The sequence below is a fragment of the Lipomyces chichibuensis genome (assembly GCF_038497645.1).
Source record: "Lipomyces chichibuensis strain CBS 12929 unplaced genomic scaffold V1513scaffold_64, whole genome shotgun sequence".
NCBI lineage: Eukaryota > Fungi > Ascomycota > Lipomycetes > Lipomycetales > Lipomycetaceae > Lipomyces > Lipomyces chichibuensis.
Genome location: NW_027117516.1, coordinates 1 through 21435, shown reverse-complemented (window position 1 = coordinate 21435; position 21435 = coordinate 1). Strand labels below are relative to the sequence as shown.

Below are 21435 nucleotides of genomic sequence, written 5' to 3'. Positions count from 1 at the left end.
ACACCTATGGCGTATGCTCGTATGAGTTCGGTGCATAAGCAAAGAAGTGCCCCTTCTACGCGATGGGATTTATTTTGCGTTGACTACACGCTGATATGGCAAATTGTATTGACATTGCCGTTGGTTAGGGCCACATTGATACAAGCGATGTGTAAAAAAGGATAATTAATACTTCAATGCAATTTATAACATATGTACAAGTCATACTAATATATAAAGATATCAAAAAATATCTGTCACCTCTCCAAGTTGATTGCGCTTCCGAATTTCTTATACAGGACCCTCTTAAGTTCGTCCATCTCATCTTTTATGGATCGCACTTTATCCTCGATGTCGTTGAGTTCTGCTGCCGCGATATCTATGGACACGATATATAAATTAGTTACCTTGGACTTGTCATCGCGATTGTTTTGAGATCATACCAGTGTGTTTCTCAAGCCTCTCAACAACCTCTGATTGCTTAAGCCAATAAAATGTGTTGCCAATTTTATATCTAGTAATTAGCGGTTAGTGGAGTCGTTACGCGAATGCTGACGACTTCAAACGCTTACTGGACAATCTCGTCCTCATCGACTAGCTCGATCTCGGTTCCGACGTCCTCCAAGTACTCGTTCTCATCCTGCTTTCGCCTGTACTGATCCTCTAGCTCCGACAGGCGAGAATTCAGTTTTGAAAAGTCATTAATTCGTTGCTGGTCTTCCCAAGAGACTTGTACATCAGGACTTTCCTGACCCGGGGGAAGCTGCAAATCATTAGACAGAGCTCACATGTCTCCATTGAATTAGTTTACCATTTGCAAACTCATACTAGATGTAGATAACAAATAACTCTTAGAACTGCACTTGCAATTTGTATAATAATCGAGACGTAGTACGGGATACGTGGAATTGTGGAGAGTATTTGAAAACGCCGCACCTCGGGCTCGATTTCGAAATAAAGGGTTTCAAGATGTCAGGTTGCTCCTCATATAGTTCTGCTAAACGATCACTTGCCGATCAAGTTATTTTCCTGCACCCTACGAGGGTCAATGCAAATATAAGGTAGAATTTACTGTGTTAATCATTTTTGGGCTGATTTTTAATCCTGCATAGAATGCTGTAGTCGCACTCATTACTGTATACTTTTATCAATTCCCACCAATAGTCGTTACTCTCTCCAGGCACGCTCGTATTTGGAGTCGAAGGGACATTGCTTGTTTTAGACGGTTAAATACGTAGTTGGTGTATATGTATTGGCCAGTATCGACTCCTCGGGTTTTCACTCTTCCACCCATTCCCCCGGCGGAATCAACAGCGGCATCAAACGCTTCCGGGGAAAATTATTCCACATCAAATGATGCGACAGAACCCATTCTCGCTGTGAAGCTTTCTCGCAATGGTATTCTTTTTGGTGTTATCACTAGAACTTCGCTATATGTTTATCAGAATAGGGTGCGTAATCTCAATCGTGATGTCCTCGAACTTTACTGACAAATGGCTAAAGCCGGTCTGTCCGGTCGCAGTAGCTGTCCGATCAGAATCTTCTCTGCAAACGTATGGAGACAATGTGCATCTTTTAATTCGTCCCGACAATGTGATGTTTGTTGTTCAGACGTCGTTGGGATATTTCCTTACGTACGCATTGAACGGGACCAAAGCAGAGAGGGTCGCCAAGCTCTCGTTCGACACCACTGCCGATATACCGTATGTGCTACCAGGTCCTGGTGAGGAACAAGGCGTTATGGAGGAGAACATTAGATTTAGGATGGTTATTAAGGTAGATGCTGGAATTGAATCGTAAGTGAGGTTTGACTGTGCATGCATGCGAGTTGCGGTACTAAATATCGAGAAGAGCCATCGCGCTAGACGACGAGCTCTTGGTTTTGACGACGACACCGCCGGCTGCACAACTAATCCGATGGACTCCTGATGCACGAGGGGGACCGCAAACAAGAACAGAATTATTGTCGCACATGGAATGGTTCAATCTACGGGAACGCATTACAACAATAGTGTTTGAGAGAGCCATGGGCCTATTTGGGTGGATTAGTAGCAATGGAAAGGCATGGGCTGTAGTGAAACACAACACAGTTAGTAATGCTTGGTTTCAGGTGCAATCATACTATGGCTAATTTGCCGAACAGCAGGTGCCATCAAGTGGCGAAAAGCAAGCGAAAGTTAAGCTGTTTTCGGGATATTGTTTTCATAGTCCTCAGAAAGGTCCCATACCCGTAACTGCAGCCGAGCGACGAAAGTCTATGGATGAAAGTGAATTTGTCCTTAAAATAGCTATTAATTCTCGATTTAGTTTGATTGGAGTAGGAACAGTGGGGTAAGCAAGCTTAGTGCAGTTGCAGTTTTGTCAGGTTCTAATGTCCTGCAGTGGTACCATTCATATTTATAATGTCAAGGACTACTCGGGCCATATACCACTACTCCGAGATATCAAGTCACCGTTTCCGCCTTTCGGCAAAGTCACAGTAATCGCGTGGTCGCCAGACGGATACTCACTTTTTGCCGGTTACGAGCGAGGGTGGGCACTCTATTCAGTATATGGCAAACTAGTGGCACATTCCATACTGGCTGAGGATGGGAAGGTCCAGAATGAGGCTTGGTTGTGTGGTATCCAAGACGCAATGTGGATGTCAAATGGAGGAGACATCTTAGTGGTTCCTAATGAGACCAATGAGCTGTGGTCGATAGAAGTGGCAAAGTGGAGTTTGACCGGGAGCTACAATTGGGTCAGTGCGTCTATGGATGGCGCAAGCAGCTTCAGATACTAACAAGCCTTGTAGGACAACCTAGCCAGGACTCTATTATTCGCGAACGAGAAGCTTATGCTCTATCGTGGCCAAGATCAATCCGACCTCACTACTATATCTCACGAGGCCATTCTCTGGCAAGATGTGGCTATTCCGTATGCATATCTTGCTGAAAATTGGCCAATTCAGCAGACATGTATTTCAGGCGACGGTCGCTATCTAGCAATTGCTGGAAAGCGTGGCCTCGGCCACTATAGTATCTACTCTGGGCGGTGGAAATTTTTTGCCAGCGAGCATATGGAGAATGAATTCTCAGTGCACGGCGGTATGCTCTGGTTTGAGAATGTCTTAATTGCCTGCGTCAATACAGATAGGAATACTCACGAGGTAAGTACAATCCACGGCTCTGGTAACAACTCTAACAAAACTATAGATTCGTGCATATTTACGGGAACGGGAATTAGATCATTCACTTGTTTTACATGTTCAGCAGATCCCGTCTTCAATAATCCTAGTATCACTTGTTGGCGACTCGCTTCTAGTGTACACCTACAGCAACACTCTTTATCAATTTGTAATTTCTAGCAACACGTTCCAATTTAATCTCGAACTAGTTGGCCAAATATCATTTGTAGGAATAGTTCATGCGCCCGCGCGAGTTCGAGCAATTAACTGGATCCTTCCGGAAGAGCAGTCAAGCACGTCTAAGTTCCGCATTCTATTCGTGGTTCTGAATGCTAACGGAGATTAGAAAACGGTAATCCAGTACATGACATCTCACTGGCAACAATTGTCTTCCTGATAGACGGTAAACTCGTTGTTCTATACCCTCTTCACAACGACGGCGATCTTAAGTATGACATGAAAGTCCTGCTTCAAAATGTTGAATACTACACTATTGTTACCAAAGGTCTCCTGAAGAACAGCATCTGGGCATTCGACGGAACAAGCGTAGTCGTGTGGCTCGAGGTCATGCTAAATCTGTCGAGATCGGATTCAGTACCTGAGCCCATCCGAATCGATATTGATTTTTATCCACTGTCATTTCTTTTTGAAAAAGGAATTATTATTGGAATTGAATCAAATCTGATTCATCGGCGAAATGTGTCTTTTACGTATTCCGCAAACACAACTCGGGTATGTGATTGTAGCGGTGGTGTACAACTGCGACTAACCAGATCTCAATAGACTCATCTTTTTATTCATCAACTTCTACGCTATTATCTTACTTCCTCTCAAGAGAACGAGGCTCTAAAAGTTGCAAAGTCGTTTCAGCAACTAGAGTACTTCGGTCACGCATTGGAGATGATGCTTCATGATGTTCTCGACGAGGAGGCCGATCATCCTCCGCCGCCAGACCAAGCTATTCTTCCTCGAGTTATAGCGTTCTTGAACAATTTTCCGGAGATGCTTGATGTAATAGCAGGATGTACAAGGAAAACTGAAGTAGCCTCATGGCACGTACTGTTTGATATCGTCGGATCACCGAAAGAGCTATTTGAGAAATGCATGTCGTTGGGTCAGTTGAAGACGGCAGGTGGCTATCTTCTGATACTGCACACAATGGAACAGCTGGAGGACTCGTCTACGGATATGATCCGGCTGTTCTCTACGGCAGTTGAGATTGGAGATTGGGACTTGTGCAAAGAATTGGCACGGTTTCTCACTGCGTTGGATAACTCCGGTAACACGTTGCGAGAAGCATTGCGACGCATGAAGCTAATGAATGGCGTTGATCCCGGGGTGCAGTCACCTTTTGAGAAGGAATTCTTGCTGGGCATTGCGCCGGAAAAAAGCGCGTAGCATGTCAATTTAGAATGAAGACCCGATTTGTTTCGATATCACAATAGTGTTATTTGGAAAGAGTTATATCAGACTTGTGTCTTCTACTTTCAAATTTGTAGCATAGTCAAATGGACCACTTCAGAGCCGATTCAGAATAATTTTCCCAAGGACAAATATTTAATAATTAAAAAAATAACAAGCTTGTAGCCGGATTCGAACCAGCAACCTCGGGATCTGCAATCCTACGCGCTGCCGTTGCGCCATACAAGCTTGCTTGAAGCACGCTACCCAAAAGACCAATAACGTACCCTAATTTAAAATTATGTCAGCAACGAATCCAGAAAAACTTTTAATCAAGTGAAATTTTTTACATTACAATTAAAATTGCATTGCTAGCGGTGCAATAAAGGACAAGTCTGGCTACCCCGTTAAGGAGGAAGTCTTCTAAATATCGAAAAAATGGAGTGAATGGGCCGGGGATGGATGTGTTTGTGAGATTACCTTAATTTTGACACTAAAGCGACAAAAGTCATTGCCCCAACTCCACTCCGCAGAAACACCAGTTCCACCCATCGTACAGTCAACAACCGCAACATATCACATCTGTAAGGTCACTCTAGAAGTATGGCGTCGCTGGCGAGGACTCGATTAGTTTCCCGATCAAGGACTTTACACGCCACTCGGCCGCAAATTATTCCGACATTGGTCGTCTTTGGCTCAGGTGCTCGATTAGCGACAACTCCAATTCGATATAACTCTGGTGGATCGGGCAGCCTTAATTTCTTTCAGTCGTCGAGGAATGCTCCCCGTCCTGCAAATACTATAATCAGGTATATTTGTTTATACCCGTCATGGAAATAGTGCTAAGTCGCGGATTGAATGCTAACCAGTCGACAGGTTTGTCCCTCAACAAACTGCTTACATCGTGGAGCGAATGGGAAAATTCAATCGAATTTTGAATCCTGGCATTGCGATTCTAATTCCAATTATTGACAAGATCCAATATGTCAAATCTCTGAAAGAGTCTGCTATTGAAATTCCAAGCCAAAGCGCCATCACTGCTGACAACGTGACCTTGGACATCGACGTAAGGAGGGGTGGTTGCTGACTCGCTGCTGAATTTGGCTGACATTATGTCTAGGGAGTCCTCTATATCCGAGTATTTGATGCCTATAAGGCGAGCTACGGAGTTGAAGATGCGGACTACGCAGTTCAGCAGTTAGCGCAGACTACGATGCGTAGCGAGATTGGACAACTCACACTTGATCACGTTTTGAAGGAAAGGCAAGTACCTAAATTTATTCTGGTTGATAAGTTCTTGTATTAATTATTGCAATAGACAGCAACTAAATGTGAACATCACCCAGGCAATCAACGAGGCTGCTGCCGATTGGGGCATAAAGTGTTTGCGGTACGAAATAAGAGATATTCATCCACCAGCGAATGTTTTGGAAGCTATGCACCGACAGGTTTCCGCTGAGCGGTCAAAGCGAGCAGAAATTCTTGACTCTGAAGGTCATAGACAGTCTGCCATTAACATCGCCGAGGGTCGCCGAGAAGCTGTAATTTTGGCATCCGAGGCTCAAAAGGCGGAGGTTATCAACAGAGCGACTGGTGAGGCACAAGAGATTCTCCTGAAGGCTAAGGCTACAGCGGAGGGTATTCGCAACATAGCGCAGGCCATTGCAGAATCACCGAAAGGCGGTGATGCTGTGTCGCTTAAAATTGCCGAACAGTATGTCGAGGCTTTCTCCAAGTTGGCGAAGGAGTCCAATACAATTGTTGTTCCATCGCAGCTGGGTGATATTGGCGGTTGGATTGCTAGCGGAATGGGAATCTACAACAAGATAAAGGAGTCATCTTCGGAGTCACTGCCCAAGTCTGAAGTTATCGACAAGATCACTACTTCAGGAGAGAGCGCGACCCCGACCGACAAACAGTAAATTGGCCAGGTTGTTCTAATTCAGAACTGATTGCGTTCGTTCATGTCTCAATGTTGTATAATTCGCGCACTGTATATAGAACCTCGTAACATTGCTAGTTTAGTAATATAACAGTATTCAATCCTTGAGTCACTTCTACTGAACCCAATGATTTTCCAACTTAGATACAGATAAATCCTAAAAATACATAAATATTGAGTAAACGCCGTCACTATGATTATGCACTCAATCGTCCTACGGTCACATTTTACGACCATTCTCCTCATCTTCGTAAGATTGTAATCGTTGCATCAATTCCAACCTCCGGGTGTTTTGCCAGCGCGCTAGCTTGGCGTGCTCATGAATCTTAAAACCGAAAATGGCAGGGACGAACCTCTCAGGCGCATTCTTGTTGGGGATTAAATGTGGGTACGCCTGGAACAGCAAGAATGGAAAACTGGTTCCAAAGTAGGCACCGTCGATGGTGGCGAATCGTGCAAGGGGTGGATTATACGCATCTTCACACTTCATGCAGAACATTTTTACGGGTGCAGAATGTGGAATGTCACTCAGACCAACAGGTAATACTGGGTGCCGATTGCAAAGAACTCGGGGACATACGCCGAAATCACCGTTTTTGTATTTATCGAACTAAATTCATATGGTCAGCAATTTTTGCACTCATATTATTAACCATGACACTAACCATCTTCTGGAGGCCTCGCTGCGTCAATATGTATCGTGCGTGTATCAGACCATACAAGTGCCGAGCGGAACGCTCAATCTGCTCTCGAGTTTGATCGTCACAATCGTGCTCTAAAGTACGATTAGCTTCGCTACCACCGCGTAGCAGAGTTTCCCATACCAAAAGAATCCATAATTAGGTCCATAGCATATTGATAGTACTGGACCTCTGAGTTGAGCCCCGTCATGTTAAATCTGTCGCTCAGGAACTCATCGTCGATTTCACAAAAGAATTCATTGCCCTGAGCGCCGAGAAACCAGTCGATCCAGTACTCTGCTGTTCAGTTAGTTGAGACATGACATATACTTTAAATCAAATCATTCAATAGTACTTACTAGTACAGTCCGACTCGCTTGAGATGTCGTCCATGAAGTCCAGGGCTACTGATTCCACGCGGCGCAAAAGACGCTGCTATTGATCTCGATGATAATATTATCGAGAAGCTGTGACTAGTAGTAACTACTGCAGCTTCCTATATTCGAATAGAACAATGATAGACTTGATTCAACTATTATGGAAGGCTAGCGGTTCTTTGAAGTCGTATCAAAGTTTAAGCTGCTAGGGCAAACTGCGCTTGAACAATGTGCAATTGGCAATCGTCAAACAACACTGACATTTAACCCTTAACTGCCCAATCTTGGCTGGATCATTCATATTGAGCATGTTAATATTTCACAGGTCAAATTTCCTTTGTTCATATTGTAAAACCTGTAATATTATCATATAATCATATTGCAAATTTTTACGGAAAAAAAATAGAGAAAGATCTTAATTGCGGTTGGCCAGCGTGATGTCGTAGATTCGTTTCCAATACAATATCACTTAACTGTCTCCACCGTCCACACTTAAGTTGGTGATCGATGTCAGCTAAGTAGAAAGTGTAATGTTTTGCTCCAAATAACGCGCCAAGGCGATGCTCATGGGAAAACAACTAGGTAACGGATTCTTCGCTTAGCAACATTATTGTTTGACAACGGTTACAGTCTTACTGCAATCGGCAGAGGACGCGCGCGATCGGATAATGTATTATTTGAAGCCGTCGTGGCTTACTCACTCTGGTACGTGTGGTGCTTTAAAGTCGCAATGTACAGCTGACGTCTATTGTGCCATGTAGAGGGCCAGAAACACTTTGAAGTGTACTCAATTCACGTTTCCCCAGACGGTGCTCGACTGGCATCAGGCGGACTAGGTATTGCTATTGCAAGTTTGGTGACCTTTTGATGGCGCTAACGTTTATATGATATAGATTCCAAAGTGCGAATATGGTCGACAACCGCAATTTACTCCTGTGCTGCCGCCGAGGGCGCGGAAAATATTATCAATGGCAATGGCGAGGCGCATTTGTACACTGGACCTAGACAATTGTGTAGTATGAGCACGCATTCCGGTATGTATGTCCTGTAGTGGATCGAACAAGCATGCTGATTGCCGACAGGTGCCGTCACCGTCGTGCGATTTTCACCGTCTGGACGATACTTGGCCTCAGGGTCAGATGATCGAGTTATTCTCGTGTGGGAACGAGAGGAAGAAGGACATGAACTTCCGAGGAAAGAATTTGGCTCGCAGGGTGAAGCTGATTCAGAGCGCTGGCTGGTACGGCGGCGGTGTGTTGGACATGAGAATGATGTCCAAGGTCTTGAATGGGCACCGGATTCAAGTATTTTGGTCAGCGTTGGTCTTGATAGTGGTATTATTGTGTGGAGTGGAACAACCTTCGAGAAGATCAAACGGCTTGATATTCACCAATCTCACGTAAAAGGGATTACGTTTGATCCTGCTAATAAATATTTCGCAACAGCCTCCGACGACAGAACTATTAAGATCGTGCGGTACCACCGAACCTCGGCAACAGACATGACATTTTCTTTAGACACAACTGTTACGGCCCCGTTTGAAGGATCACCTCTTACGACATATTTCCGACGATGCTCATGGTCACCCGATGGAAGTCACATAGCTGCTGCCAACGCTACTAATGGACCTGTAGCCACAGTAGCGATTGTTAATAGAGGAGTTTGGGATAGCGAAATAAATCTGATTGGACATGAGGGGCCAGTCGAAGTTGCTGCATTCTCTCCTAGGATGTTCTCCAAAGCCAAAGGCTCCAAACAGCTGGTTACAGTCATAGCGTGTGCGGGCCAAGATAAGGCGCTGAGTGTATGGAATACGTCGAATCCAAGGCCTATAGTAGTGTCCCAGGATATTGCAGAGAAAGCCATAACGGATCTTGCGTGGGCTCCTGATGGACAGAAGGTGTTTGCCAGCTCCCTGGATGGTAGCATACTTGTTTGCATTTTTGAAGAGGGGGATCTGGGATATATTATTCCAGTTGAAGAGAATGAGAAACAGCTAGCGAAGTACGGTGGTGGACGAGATGCTATGCATTTTCCTGAGAGTGTTGAGCAACTGGCATTGGAAGAGAAGTCGAACAAGAAGGAGGCAGGCCAAGGTAAAAGACGGCTGACGGATCTAATGGAGGGCAAGGCCGCAGCTGTGAATGGCACGTCAGCTGCTGCTTCAACAGGTTCGAGCACTGTGGGAACTTCGTCCAGTACTAGCGCTGGGTTTGGGGCACCCATCACAAGTGGGGATGGAGCTTTGCCTGTTGCTACTCGTCAGCCAGTACCTTCACCGCAACCCCAGGCTCAGAAAGTCATGATTACTAAGGAGGGTCGGAAGCGGGTTGCTCCCATGCTACTTTCTGGTTCGAGCTCAGCGCCGATGATTTCGACACAGCATGTTGTGGGAACAATGGTAGCTTCAAGTCAGGAAAGCCCGATTGTTGAGTATACCGAGCCTTCAAATAGGCTCCCCCCCGGGGGGATTCAGACTCTGGTGGTTGGCAACAAGAGAAGGCTACAGCTGGATGGACAAGATGGAAGTGATGCCAAAAGACATGCGGGTGCAATTGAGGTTCCGGAGTTTGTGCGCCCCTCTGTTGTTTCGCCTGCAATAACATTATCACAAGTGCGATTGGCCACGCCGAAAGTCAAAACTTTATTATCCACTGATGACAGGGGTTCGTCTCTTTTATTTGAAGTGCGAAATGGCGCTGGCGGTGAAAAGGAACCGACAAGAATAACATTACAACGGAAGGGCCAGTTGCTATGGAGTAATTTTGTTCCGAAGATGGTTCTCCTTGTCGCAGGGAACACGTCATTCTGGGCAGTGGCGTGTGAGGATGCTACGATACACATTTATTCGCCAACAGGACGAGCGTTAGTCCCAACGATTGTCTTGGAATCAACGCCATCGTTCCTGGATTCGGCTGGAAAGTATTTAATGTGTTTGACAAGTACTGGAACACTAAATATTTGGTATGTATTTCACATTTACTTGATTCCGATCGTTAACGGTTCATAGGAATACTGTAACGATGTCTTCTCCACATCCACCAGTATCGGTCGCACCAGTATTAGATACGGCCCTGTACTCCGATAGTGGGCTCCACAAATCACCGTCGATCACGAAGTGCGCCATAACAGCTGTCGGCAGCGTTGTTATCACTCTTACAAATGGTGACGGTTACACATACTCTTCGAGAATGTATGCATGGCAACGAGTATCAGAATCATGGTGGGCGGTCGCATCACAATACTGGGACTCATCTGGTATGCACGGTACCGGCGGTACGGTCGGTGTCATTGAACGAAGAACGGACGAGGAGCTCAAGAGAACTGGTAAAGGTCGAGCTCTTCAACGGATGGTCAAAAGCGCTATGATGCGTGAAGGCTACGAAGGCATCGAGACTACGGTGTCGATTGCACACCTCGAAAACCGCATTGGGGCGGCTATCCTACTGGGCTCGAAGAAAGAAGTGCAGACATATATGCTCATGTACGCCCGTCGATTGGCAGAGGAGGGCCTGAAGGACAGGATTGAGGAGCTTTTCAAAGAATTGTTTGGTCCTATGGAGGTGGCAACGACTGACGCGTATGAAGCTACAATTTGTGGTATAGACAAGAAGGAGCTGCTAAAGGACATAATTGTTACGGTAGGCAAGCAGCGCGAGATACAACGAATTTCGGTTCCGTATGCCAAATTGCTAGGAATATTAGACGACAATGATGTAATGGATACGGATTAGTGGGTCATTTCGAGTTATGTATATTACAGTTCGTATATGTATTTTATTAATTGGGATTGTATAAATGAGGTTACCGATTGTCTTGGTTATTTTGTAAAACTAACTGTGAGTTATGCGACTTCAGAGTGTTTGCTATGTATCTTTGATCTGACGGCGGTTTCAATTTCTCTACTACATCGTTGCCAAGCAACTACGCTTGATCGATATACACCTTCGTCGAATCGCATATTAAGCATCCCTGCACTAGGGTTCCATGCCGAACAAACAGAAATCGCTTCACCCAAAATGAACTCTGGTAACCCTGACATGTGTGGTCGATTTATTGCTGAAATAAATATTACATTCGAGAAGCAAAACCTCAATATACTGTACATAACAAATTCCCATATTATACAAATAGAACCGCAAACACACTTATGTACACTTATAGTTGATGCCATCTATATAAATTCCAGTTCAATTGTATTAACCTAAACAATATTAAATTGCAGCTCCTCGACAACTGATGGTCGTTTCTTGTATTCCGTAACATAAACCCGTAAATCTGATGGGACAACGTCGATCTTACCATCGCGTTTGTGGTATATCGTGAGGGTGTCACGATCGTTCCGGATAATATACTGTCCATCATCCAGCTTCGTAAGTTGATCAAGAACTTGTCTCAGAGCAATGAGCTCCGATCCGTACAGTGCTTCAAAATCCTGGAAAGAGGTTCCGCGGACGGGATTGGCCTGTATGGTGGCTAGGCGATCGCATCTCCAATTGTAACGCGCAATAATTTCGTTTTGAATTCGCGTAAAGTATGCATCATAATTTTTAACTCTCTCAGCCTCGGATTTTGCCGATTTAATGGTCGCTAGCTTATACTTATCGGGAACATAAGGTGCATAGACTTTGTTTGGCGACGGAATATCAGTGTAGGTGTGGCGGGGCTTCCAAGGGAGCTTGTCAATGTACTTCTCATCGTTTAACTGCTGCTCCTCTGCATTTACCGAGCCCTTAACTTTTCTCGCGTCAACACGAAATCGAACGAGCATCCAAAAATCTTTCCCAAACTGGACCGAATTTACTCGGAAATGCGGCCGAACGCCAAATCCCTTTTCAAAGCTGATGGGACTTCGGCTAGTGTCAGATGTCGTACTAGCTATCTCATATACACTAGCTCTAGCGGCATCCGCTAAACGGCGTCTGGCGCGCAAATTCAACGATTTATTTTCTGGAACCACGACGTCGAGTAAAGATAATATTGTTCTCCCATTGACTTTTGTGCACTCAATGGACACCTGCTCGAGATTTTCTGAGTTGCTCTTGATGCCTTTCAAATAAGTGAACAAGGAGATTAGCACTTGGGCATCAGTAATTACATTATGCATATGTAAGCTCCGTTCGGAATAATTCGCTTCTAAGATTGCCCTGAATAGTGGCTCCATAGGATACTCCTTCATATACGCTCGATTGAAATCTGCCGATGTCTGGATTCCCTCCCTCAATTTTGGCACGAGGGGATAACGCTTTTTTTTATCCTCCGGTCGGTTCTGAAAATTGACCAAGGAATCTGTACTAACTGGCCATATTTCGCCTGGGATCTCTAGAGTAACGGTACGGTCTTTATGAACAATATAGGTGTATGACGTTGCATATCTGATATCTGTAAATTTTGGAACTGCGTCTTTTGTCGTCGGTGGTCGCGTATCGAGAAACTCGGTTGCGTTGCTTTCGAAACCCATGCGGTCATGAATATCATTGTAAATATGGCCCATATCGATTTCGCCAATCTTTTTACCCTTCAATAAATTCCAATCTGCATCTGACACCGAACCGGGGTCAAGGTATTTGACATTCGGTCGCAGCCGCGTATCGACGCTCTCAGCTTCGTCTAAAGGTGTAAGAACATCGCCGTCCTCGTCAACCCTCCAGCCCTTGAGATTATATTCCTTGTTGAACTTCTTTGCCATGCGAAGAGGGTCGGACCCTGTATCTTTATGTGGCTTATGTGGCTGGCGCTTGCCTTGAGGCGGTTCGGTCCGTCGCTTCGGGCTGTCAAGTGTCGATCTGACTTGCTCAGTCTGTCGTGTAGCGTGCGCACTTTGATTTATATCGCTCCTTGGAGGCTCGCCATTGCCCGTGAATATAGAAGAGGTGTATAGCTCCGGAAACGACGACTCCGGAATATCAACTTTCACAAGGTCTGGACTTGTAGCAGACTCATTTGAACTCAGCGGACCATCTCGAGCAGGTCGGATGGTACTCGAATGAAACGCTGCCATCCGGCGGGTTACTCGGTGTGACTGTGGGGCCACTCTGACTCCTGTCGGAAAGCGGCAACGCATTGCTTTGTACCAATGCAATTAGTTGGTCGTGGAGTGAGCGTGGACAAACCGCAATAATCAGAGATACGACGCTGGCTTCAAAAATATTTCTCGATAGTTTAAGTTCGTTCATGCTCGTCGGCACATATGTGCCAAGTTCTGTGGAGTTACAACTGTAGGTGCAGCAATTGCGTGCGCATGCGGCGCTGCCTGTGAATCACTTTCGATTGGGAGTCAGACAAAGGATTGCAACCCCGTATGCGATTTGCGAGACCGGCCGGACATGGGTGATTTATAAATGACGGAAGATATAAGATAGATATCTTAAATATGGCCTACAGCACGCCACAGTCAAACTACCCGTCTCCACGTCAAGATCCCGTGCGCGACAGCACCGCGTCAGATAGCGGATGGATCCAGCAGCGCCACACAAACTGGCTTTTTCAGCCAGATGAATTCAGGCAAACCCCGTCCTTTCGCGACGGAGTACCGTTTAATAATGAAATGATGATGCGATCGAAAGGCATCTCGTTTCTGGCATTGGTGGGGATGCACTTGCAATTACCGCAACCAACGTTATATGTTGCTGCGACAATGTTTCATAGGTTTTATATGAGATTTAGCATAAAGCGGCATCACTACTACGTCAGTCATCCTATGTGCTTTGAAGATTGCTCGGTGTGATACTAATGTTTGGTAGGATATCGGGGCCACATGTATATTTTTGTCCACAAAGGTCGAAGAAACAAATCGGAAGCTAAAAGATATCGTCATTGCGTGCTGCCGCGTTGCACAAAAGAACGACAAACTTGTCATTGACGAGCAAAGTAAGGAGTATTGGCGCTGGCGCGACATTATTCTATTCAATGAAGAATTATTATTAGAGGCGATATGTTTCGATTTCGCTATACAAAGTCCTTATAATATATTAATACACTACACACGGAAATTCATCAAAGACGACAAGGATCGGATTGCACTGACGAAATCAGCATGGGCGTTTTTGAATGATAGTGCACGGACGACCTTATGCTTGCGGTATCCGCCGAAGGTGCTCGCTGCCGCTGCTTTATACTGCGCGTCGACGATTTGTCATGTTACGGTATTGCCAGAAGAGTACGGACGAATGTGGTGGGATGAAATCGAAGTTACGATAGGCGATATCAAAGACGCGTGCAATATAATGGCGGATCTGTATGAGTCAAGTCCGTCGAAGATGGGCGAGCAAAAGTATACTCGACAGAATTGATGATTTTCATTGATTGGCATTGGTGAGAATATAATTGGTATAGACATATTGGAGTTTTAGAGTACACTGTACGATAGGTCAATAGACAAGGTATTACTACTGTTGCAGTGGTTGCTGAATTAAAAGAAGAGTCTGTGCATGTGTTGATACAGATATAAACACATGTGTATGCGACCAATTAACGTCGCGTCTTGGCGTCTTTATTGAGACTTAGATCAATTCTTGACGATACCAAAGCCAAGAGGAAACAAATGGTTCTCGGCATCAATTCCCTTCGCAATCAATACATGCCATGCTATTTGCTGGTAAGAGGGCATTCATTGGACGGCAATGCTGAAATCCTGGCAAATGACCAAATATAGGTTGCGTACAGATTGTAAGAGCTGACAGTGACCCCGGCGGAGTTAGGGTTAGACTAAGTGTCGGGACCAACCTAAATAAAACCACAACACCAGAATAAAGCTCGGAAAAGTCTCCGAGCTGATTCCACAATGACAGTTGCCGAAATTATTTGGTCTCTCACTTTACGTGAGGCGAGCTCCCAGCATAGCACGAGTTATAATTAGGCTTCCATTATGTCGTTGTGAACATTCTTGTATAAGCAATACATCTAATCATTCAGAATTTGCTAACATCTACACAGACTCTCAGTAACACCCAGCAAGGTACAGCAAGATTTCAGCAAAATGAATTATACATTTCATGCAAAGTGACCCGTCCCACTTGAATCATTTTCGATTTTCTCGATCGGTTTCACAGTCATATCATTCGAGTTTGTCACACATGACTGCGGTCACGAATGGCGACTGCGACGTATCGGGACTATTGACATTAGTATAAATTTTGGCACTTGTTCATTAACAAACCACATTTTGTTCCACGACGTATGAGGTAGTCACCACCAAGGACTGCATGGAAGACCCCGTATAGTCCACCCAGCGGCCAGATACTCCAGAAGATAGCAAGTAACCACGTAATCAAAGATTCGTGTACAGCTCGTTCCTCAGCCAAAACGTCGACTTTCACCTTGTCATATACACTCGGGAGATAAGATGCACCGTATTTGGCGCGGAGCTCATCATACTGCTTTCGATCATAGATATCCCAGAATTCATCTTCGGTGTAATAGGCGTGCGCATACAGACATTTCTGGCCTTTGAGTTCATGGACTTTTTGCTCCATATTCCGGTTGGCTTTGACAAATGTCCGTCGTTTAGTTGGACCAGGTCCCCAGACGCCAAAGTTAAGAATCATTGTCGCTGCATTTGGGTCTGCCTTTAACGCGGTCAGGCCACGAGGGGAAGACTCTGACTGGCCGGTCCGGTGCAAGGGGCAGAGCCAAATTGGATAGTGTCCAAATGACTCTTCTAAATAGTCGACAAACTCTGCCGCGGCCTCGTATGGCATAGCCACATCCTGGAGTATGTAGCTCTTCGCGAATCCGCTTTTGTGGAGAGCGTGGAACATTACACGAGTATGCAAGTACGAATCAAGGGCCCATCGAGTGACTCGATTAAAAGGAGTCAGAAAGTAGCGGAAGGCATAGGCCGCGACCCAAAAGCCACCGCGATCATAGCGGAAGAGGTAGTCAACCAGCGGAATCGCTTCGGTGACGGGCTGGCTCGATTTTGCGATGAGCTTTTTGGCATGGAGGTAGAACCAAGGATCTGTTGGACGGGTGAACCGTTGAGTTCTGATGCCACGATCAATCGTGTCTTTCAAACGACCGACACAGATGACACCACGGTCCTTTGAGAAAAGGATGCCATCTAGATAATCATTAGAAAGATCGGCCGTTGCTTCTTCAATTTTCTGGAGCGCTGCCTGGACACTAGAAACAGGATAATAGGTAAGTTCGACAAATGACATGGCATCTACCAATTGAATCTCAAGAAGCGTGGTTACTCCAAGCGTCCCGAAGGATGACGCAGCGCCGTAAAAGATGTCGGAGTTCTCTGTGCTTGATGCTTTGATTATTTCTCCATTGGCGAGCACCATCTCAATTGAATTCACTGTCCGCTCAAAATAACCATGCCTGAAGGAACTACTTTCACCCGACGTGCCTGCGAATCCACCTCCTACAGTTATACCTGGGAATTCCATGACCACTGGCGGTACCAGGCGAAACAGCAGTGTGGCCTCAACAAGTTTGTCCATTGGTACATTAGGCTCCACCAAAGCCATCTTGTTCCTTGAGTCAACGCTGAGAATGTTGGACAGTTTGCTGGTATCAACCATGCTGTCAGGCAAATACTGATACTCGCGAGTGCTGTTTGTGGAGCCATGATAGATGCGAAACTGTTTTTTGCTCTCGTAAAACTGTTTTACCTGGGAAGCAAGGAGTGACACGGCCACGTCATGTCGGTCCATTATGAGTATATTCTTTCAATGACCAGCTCTGGAATTTCTAAAATCAACGGTCGCGAGGGCACGGCATGCGAGTCCTAGAATTCAGAGTGTGGGCATAAGTAACGGAGTGGAGATGTTTTGTTTTATATGAACCAGGGAACGTTCCAGAACCCTAACTTTCTTAGTTGCACGTGCCAAACGTGCCTAGGAACGGCGGTCACCTTGGCAGATGTTTGTTCTAGCAACATAAAAAATAGTCGGAGCCCGCGTTTAAAGAGTCATTCACATATGAGAACCCTAAAGCGGACCGTCTCGTATTATTTCATCTACTTATATTTTTGATATCATTATTTGGGCGCGATAGAAATTCTTTTCATTCTGTGAGAAGAAGTTTGTTAGGGTTAGGATGCTTGAAACCGGAGATGTATTCACGACGACCACGGGGTTCAAATTCTAAATGCATTGTAGCTGTGCAAGTTTTGACCGGATTTAGCATTATAATGGCAATTTACATTGATGATGTAAATCATTGCTGTTGACAAGTTTGGGATATTATAACGTGTCAAACCACTACTCAGTGCTAGATTTGATATGTCTGACATGTGAGAACTCGGTTATTATCTTGCCATCCAGATGAATTACGACAGGAGCTCAAGGCAGGATATCGCCACTATATTATGGGTTTTAGTCGAGGATCACTATTCAGTGTCTATTTGGACTAGGATTTTCAGTATAAATAAGTTCATTCTTGTCCATGAGGCCACCGTCAATAGCTTGGTAACCCCCACAAAGGTTCTCCAAGTCTAACAATGAGCGTTGTTGACGTCATCTGCAGCGACAAGGCTGGTACATTGACCAAGGATGAGGTCGTTCTCACAGACTACCTAGGGCATACTTGACTATTTGTACGCTTAAAATTGATTTTCCACCGTAAGGTTTAAGTATGTATGCAAGATGCCTTAAGATATGCGCTTAGTGGCACAGTTTGTGCCAGTATCGTTTTGGAATATCATTACTGCTAGATATATAGCTGAGTAACAACTGTCGATCGTGGCAGTCCACGGAATCCAGCAAAACTGCTCTTGACGACGACATCGCCGAGTTTGAACAGCTTCGAAAGCTTTCTGAGACGTACACGTCTTGCACTATGCCGTCGATTAATGACGGGAGATGTAGGTGACTTTGGAACGCCGCGAAGTTATAGGCAAGAAGGCCAGAATTGTGCGCCTTAACAAGGTGCCCTGAGAGCAATAGCGGCTTGCGGTTGTTAGTTGGGTACCGTCTTAAATTGACGGAACGGAGGCGCAAATATGGCGAGGATGCTTTGGCGTGTTGACGATTACGCACCAACAGCGGTGCTGTAGGCCCCAGGCTTTCTATAGATGTCGACACTAATATCATGGGTAACGATTGCATTTGTTATCTTTTATCTTGAATTCGACCCACGCTTCGGGAGTTTAATCCCGGTTTTCAACAACAAGAACTGGGTGTCTCGAGTCAAGGACTATTCGTGCGGCCAAGGCAATCAAGGCGCTTAAGGAAGATGTTTTCCCCGACCAATGACACCTGAGGACCTTGACGCCGATAATGTTGCTTAGGGCATTATTGTCGAACATGTCAACGACCTCTTGATGCTCATGTTGAATACTTACGCGAGAGCATATGACATGTTTGAGTTTATACGACAACGCCACCTTTTCTCGGTAAAGGACCGCCAAGCGCTTTTACTCAATGAACACTATTCGAAGAAGATGTGTGGTGATGACTCGCTTACAAGTCACCTCGAAACTCTAATGTTGCTGCTCCACAAACTGCAGCTAACCGGAACGGTCATAACCGACGAAATGTTTCCGCAAGCCATGTACATGTCGCTTGCACCGAAGTTTCTAGACTACAAGGATAGTCTAAGAGCACGTCGTTTGTCACTCAATGGCGCCGTTTCCGCCCTGACTATCTACGACGAAGAATCAAGGATAGAACGTGACATCTGCGGCATATGTCACGGAGAGTTTTGCTCGCAGGATGGGTTCTCGCAATGAGAATTCACGTCGCCGTTCCACCCGTTCGCTAGGAGTTCACAGGATCAGGGGAATTACCGTCGTCACCGAGTGCAAAAACTGCGATGGAAGCTTTCATACAATAGACACCTGCCGCAAGCCATTGGTACAGTGTGAAGCTTGTGGCCAGAAGGGGCATGATGTGTGGATACCTGGTATTTAGAGGACATTGTTATTGAGTTGCTATTGAGTTTTATGATTTGTCTCATTCATGAGTTTCAATTTGCGTATCTATGGTTTAGGCCTTTTTTAAGTTCTTCCTCGAGGGAAAGGATAATGTCACGCAAGCGATCATGCAGATTATGACTACGTTTCCAGGAATGGTTAGCCAGCAGAATGAGGCTATGAACACGCAATGGCGTGAGTACCAGGAGCAGCTGGCTCACCAACAAGAAGAAATCCGTCGCCTCCAGCAAATGGTAACTGCGGCCAGCGCCATGGCCGGCACTACTAAGAACAGCGAGGCAGCAACCCGTATGACGAAGGCGAAGGCGCGTGAGCCTGACCCCTTCTCTTCGGGCCCCGAACTTGTGAAGATGTTTCTCTCGCAGTTCCGGACTTACGTCGAATTGACGGGAACCTCCAGAGGAGTATCGAACAAGGCTCCTCTTGTTCAAGTCGTATCTACGCGGTTCGGCCCTTCGGTGGATAATCCCGCTCGTTGACAACTCCAGGTTTTCCGGGTTTGAGGACTTTGAATCCTTCCTGGGTGCATTCAAGAAGACCTTCGGTGATCCGGATCCCACTGGTACCGCGCTAAGGAAGATGAGGGTATGCAGACAGAGGACTTCGGTATCAGTCTACATTGCAGAATTCGCATCACTGGCCATACACCTCTCTTGGAAGGACGCGACATTTAAGGACCAGTTTTACGACGGTTTAAAAGAACACATCAAGGATGAGTGCGCACGGCTCGGCAAATCCCAGTCTTTGGAGCAGATGCAAGAACTTGCCTTGCGCATTAACGCCCGATATATGGAAAGACAGCTCGAAAAAGGGCGCCGCCCCTTCGAGGGATGACCACCGTGTGCCTCTCCAACAGACGTCTCTGTCCGGCCCAGAACCGATGCAGTTGGACGCGGCGACCGCGACCGCGAAACCGGAAACCGAGAAGATGCGCCGTTCCCGCTTGGGATTATGCTGGGCATGCGGAGAGAAAGGACATCGCCATGGGGACTGCCCAACATCCTTGAAGACAATGGAGACAAAAAACGCCAACCGCCAGTAGTTTGGCTTTGCCTTGTTTCTTCTCTTTCTACCTTTTCGTTAGTGGACCCTAGTTAGGAATTAAATTGTTATTGGACTTACCGTAGTCTTTACATTGAATCGACCTATTAACCAGCGGGGCAAATCAATGCGGCAATCAGACAGCTACTGGATGGAGGCATGCATCGAGCGACTTTGGAACCTGTGCTCCGGGCATTGACTGCAGACAGCCGCTATCTAAATTCAACCGCTGAGGAATTCAACCAGGCTAAGAATGACATTGAGGAAGCGATGGGGCAACGAGTTGCTCCGAGAAGCACTGGCTCAAGCTGACGAAGAGACGGATTCAGCCCACAAGGAGGACGAAGAAGGCGGAAAAGATGCCAATCAGGCCCGTCAGGCTCGAGAGGGAACTGTATCCACTGGAGGATTCGAAGCGGCGGAAGCTGGGCATCCAACAAAGCCGCGGGAATTTAAGGGTACCAAATTTGATGACAAATTGAAGAATTTGGACTGTTTTCTAAACCGCCTGAAGCTGGAGGGGCGAGAAACCAAGCGCGTACAAAGGCTTTGTGCATTTATGGAGAAGATGATCAAGTTCAGCGAGCATGACATTAACGGGCCAGTGACTAACGTATTTCCCCATCGAACCGGCCGCACCATCGAACCGGCCATTTTCCCACCAACACCAAAAACGTATATCTCAACATTCTTCAACGCGTCACTTTTCAACTACTTCTATATAAAATGCCATATACTGATGAAAACCGAATTCAAATGGCTATAGACGCGTACAAAACGCGTCAAATTAAGTCTATTAGTCTGGCAGCGACGACTTTTAATGTCGCTAGATCAACCCTCCAGGATAGGATCAAGGGGACCACCGCTCGTCAAGACAAACGTGCCAATGGACATGCACTGACGGAAACCGAGGAAGAAACGTTAGTCAAGTGGATTCTAGCTGCTGATAAACGTGGTCTTCCTAT

General features: G+C 45.8%; 9 protein-coding genes and 1 non-coding gene across 10 annotated transcripts; 5 read left to right on the top strand and 5 right to left on the bottom strand.

Moving 5' to 3' along the window:
* Positions 1-91: 91 nt before the first annotated feature.
* V1513DRAFT_453858 (Prefoldin subunit-domain-containing protein) lies at positions 92-978 on the bottom strand. The gene is made up of 4 exons (XM_066899306.1): positions 791-978; positions 552-742; positions 423-493; positions 92-358 (listed from the first exon to the last, which is right to left on the bottom strand). The coding sequence occupies exons 1-4, from the start codon at positions 803-805 to the stop codon at positions 237-239; spliced, it is 399 nt and encodes a 132-aa protein (XP_066750731.1). The 5' UTR covers positions 806-978; the 3' UTR covers positions 92-236.
* A 51-nt stretch (positions 979-1029) lies between these two features.
* On the top strand, positions 1030-4674 carry V1513DRAFT_453852 (RIC1-domain-containing protein). The gene is made up of 9 exons (XM_066899305.1): positions 1030-1430; positions 1483-1775; positions 1831-2068; positions 2123-2310; positions 2362-2719; positions 2774-3127; positions 3174-3438; positions 3492-3877; positions 3929-4674. The coding sequence occupies exons 1-9, from the start codon at positions 1227-1229 to the stop codon at positions 4541-4543; spliced, it is 2901 nt and encodes a 966-aa protein (XP_066750730.1). The 5' UTR covers positions 1030-1226; the 3' UTR covers positions 4544-4674.
* Positions 4675-4723: 49 nt separating this feature from the next.
* Positions 4724-4795, bottom strand: V1513DRAFT_t90. Its single transcript has one exon. It is a non-coding gene; the product is annotated as a tRNA-Cys (tRNA).
* A 283-nt stretch (positions 4796-5078) lies between these two features.
* Positions 5079-6595, top strand: V1513DRAFT_467096 (uncharacterized protein). The gene is made up of 4 exons (XM_066900101.1): positions 5079-5355; positions 5423-5612; positions 5667-5809; positions 5865-6595. The coding sequence occupies exons 1-4, from the start codon at positions 5150-5152 to the stop codon at positions 6466-6468; spliced, it is 1143 nt and encodes a 380-aa protein (XP_066750729.1). The 5' UTR covers positions 5079-5149; the 3' UTR covers positions 6469-6595.
* V1513DRAFT_421153 (casein kinase II, regulatory subunit) lies at positions 6503-7815 on the bottom strand. The gene is made up of 4 exons (XM_066895955.1): positions 7528-7815; positions 7313-7465; positions 7154-7263; positions 6503-7098 (listed from the first exon to the last, which is right to left on the bottom strand). Exons 1-4 carry the CDS (start codon positions 7559-7561, stop codon positions 6709-6711), a joined length of 687 nt encoding a protein of 228 aa, XP_066750728.1. The 5' UTR covers positions 7562-7815; the 3' UTR covers positions 6503-6708.
* A 211-nt stretch (positions 7816-8026) lies between these two features.
* V1513DRAFT_421150 (TUP1-like enhancer of split-domain-containing protein) lies at positions 8027-11698 on the top strand. The gene is made up of 5 exons (XM_066895954.1): positions 8027-8250; positions 8307-8381; positions 8439-8579; positions 8628-10509; positions 10556-11698. The coding sequence occupies exons 1-5, from the start codon at positions 8214-8216 to the stop codon at positions 11277-11279; spliced, it is 2859 nt and encodes a 952-aa protein (XP_066750727.1). The 5' UTR covers positions 8027-8213; the 3' UTR covers positions 11280-11698.
* On the bottom strand, positions 11427-13837 carry V1513DRAFT_453841 (uncharacterized protein). Its single transcript, XM_066899304.1, has one exon. It carries the CDS (start codon positions 13607-13609, stop codon positions 11750-11752), a length of 1860 nt encoding a protein of 619 aa, XP_066750726.1. The 5' UTR covers positions 13610-13837; the 3' UTR covers positions 11427-11749.
* A 13-nt stretch (positions 13838-13850) lies between these two features.
* On the top strand, positions 13851-14939 carry V1513DRAFT_453840 (cyclin-like protein). The gene is made up of 2 exons (XM_066899303.1): positions 13851-14233; positions 14289-14939. Exons 1-2 carry the CDS (start codon positions 13919-13921, stop codon positions 14835-14837), a joined length of 864 nt encoding a protein of 287 aa, XP_066750725.1. The 5' UTR covers positions 13851-13918; the 3' UTR covers positions 14838-14939.
* Positions 14940-15385: 446 nt separating this feature from the next.
* V1513DRAFT_453837 (uncharacterized protein) lies at positions 15386-17287 on the bottom strand. Its single transcript, XM_066899302.1, has one exon. It carries the CDS (start codon positions 17205-17207, stop codon positions 15669-15671), a length of 1539 nt encoding a protein of 512 aa, XP_066750724.1. The 5' UTR covers positions 17208-17287; the 3' UTR covers positions 15386-15668.
* Positions 17288-20723: 3436 nt separating this feature from the next.
* V1513DRAFT_428025 (uncharacterized protein) lies at positions 20724-21083 on the top strand (the record flags this gene model as incomplete). Its single annotated transcript, XM_066896257.1, has 1 exon — positions 20724-21083. A coding segment is annotated over one exon (360 nt), but the record flags the coding sequence as incomplete, so codon positions are not given.
* Between the last annotated feature and the right edge of the window lie 352 nt (positions 21084-21435).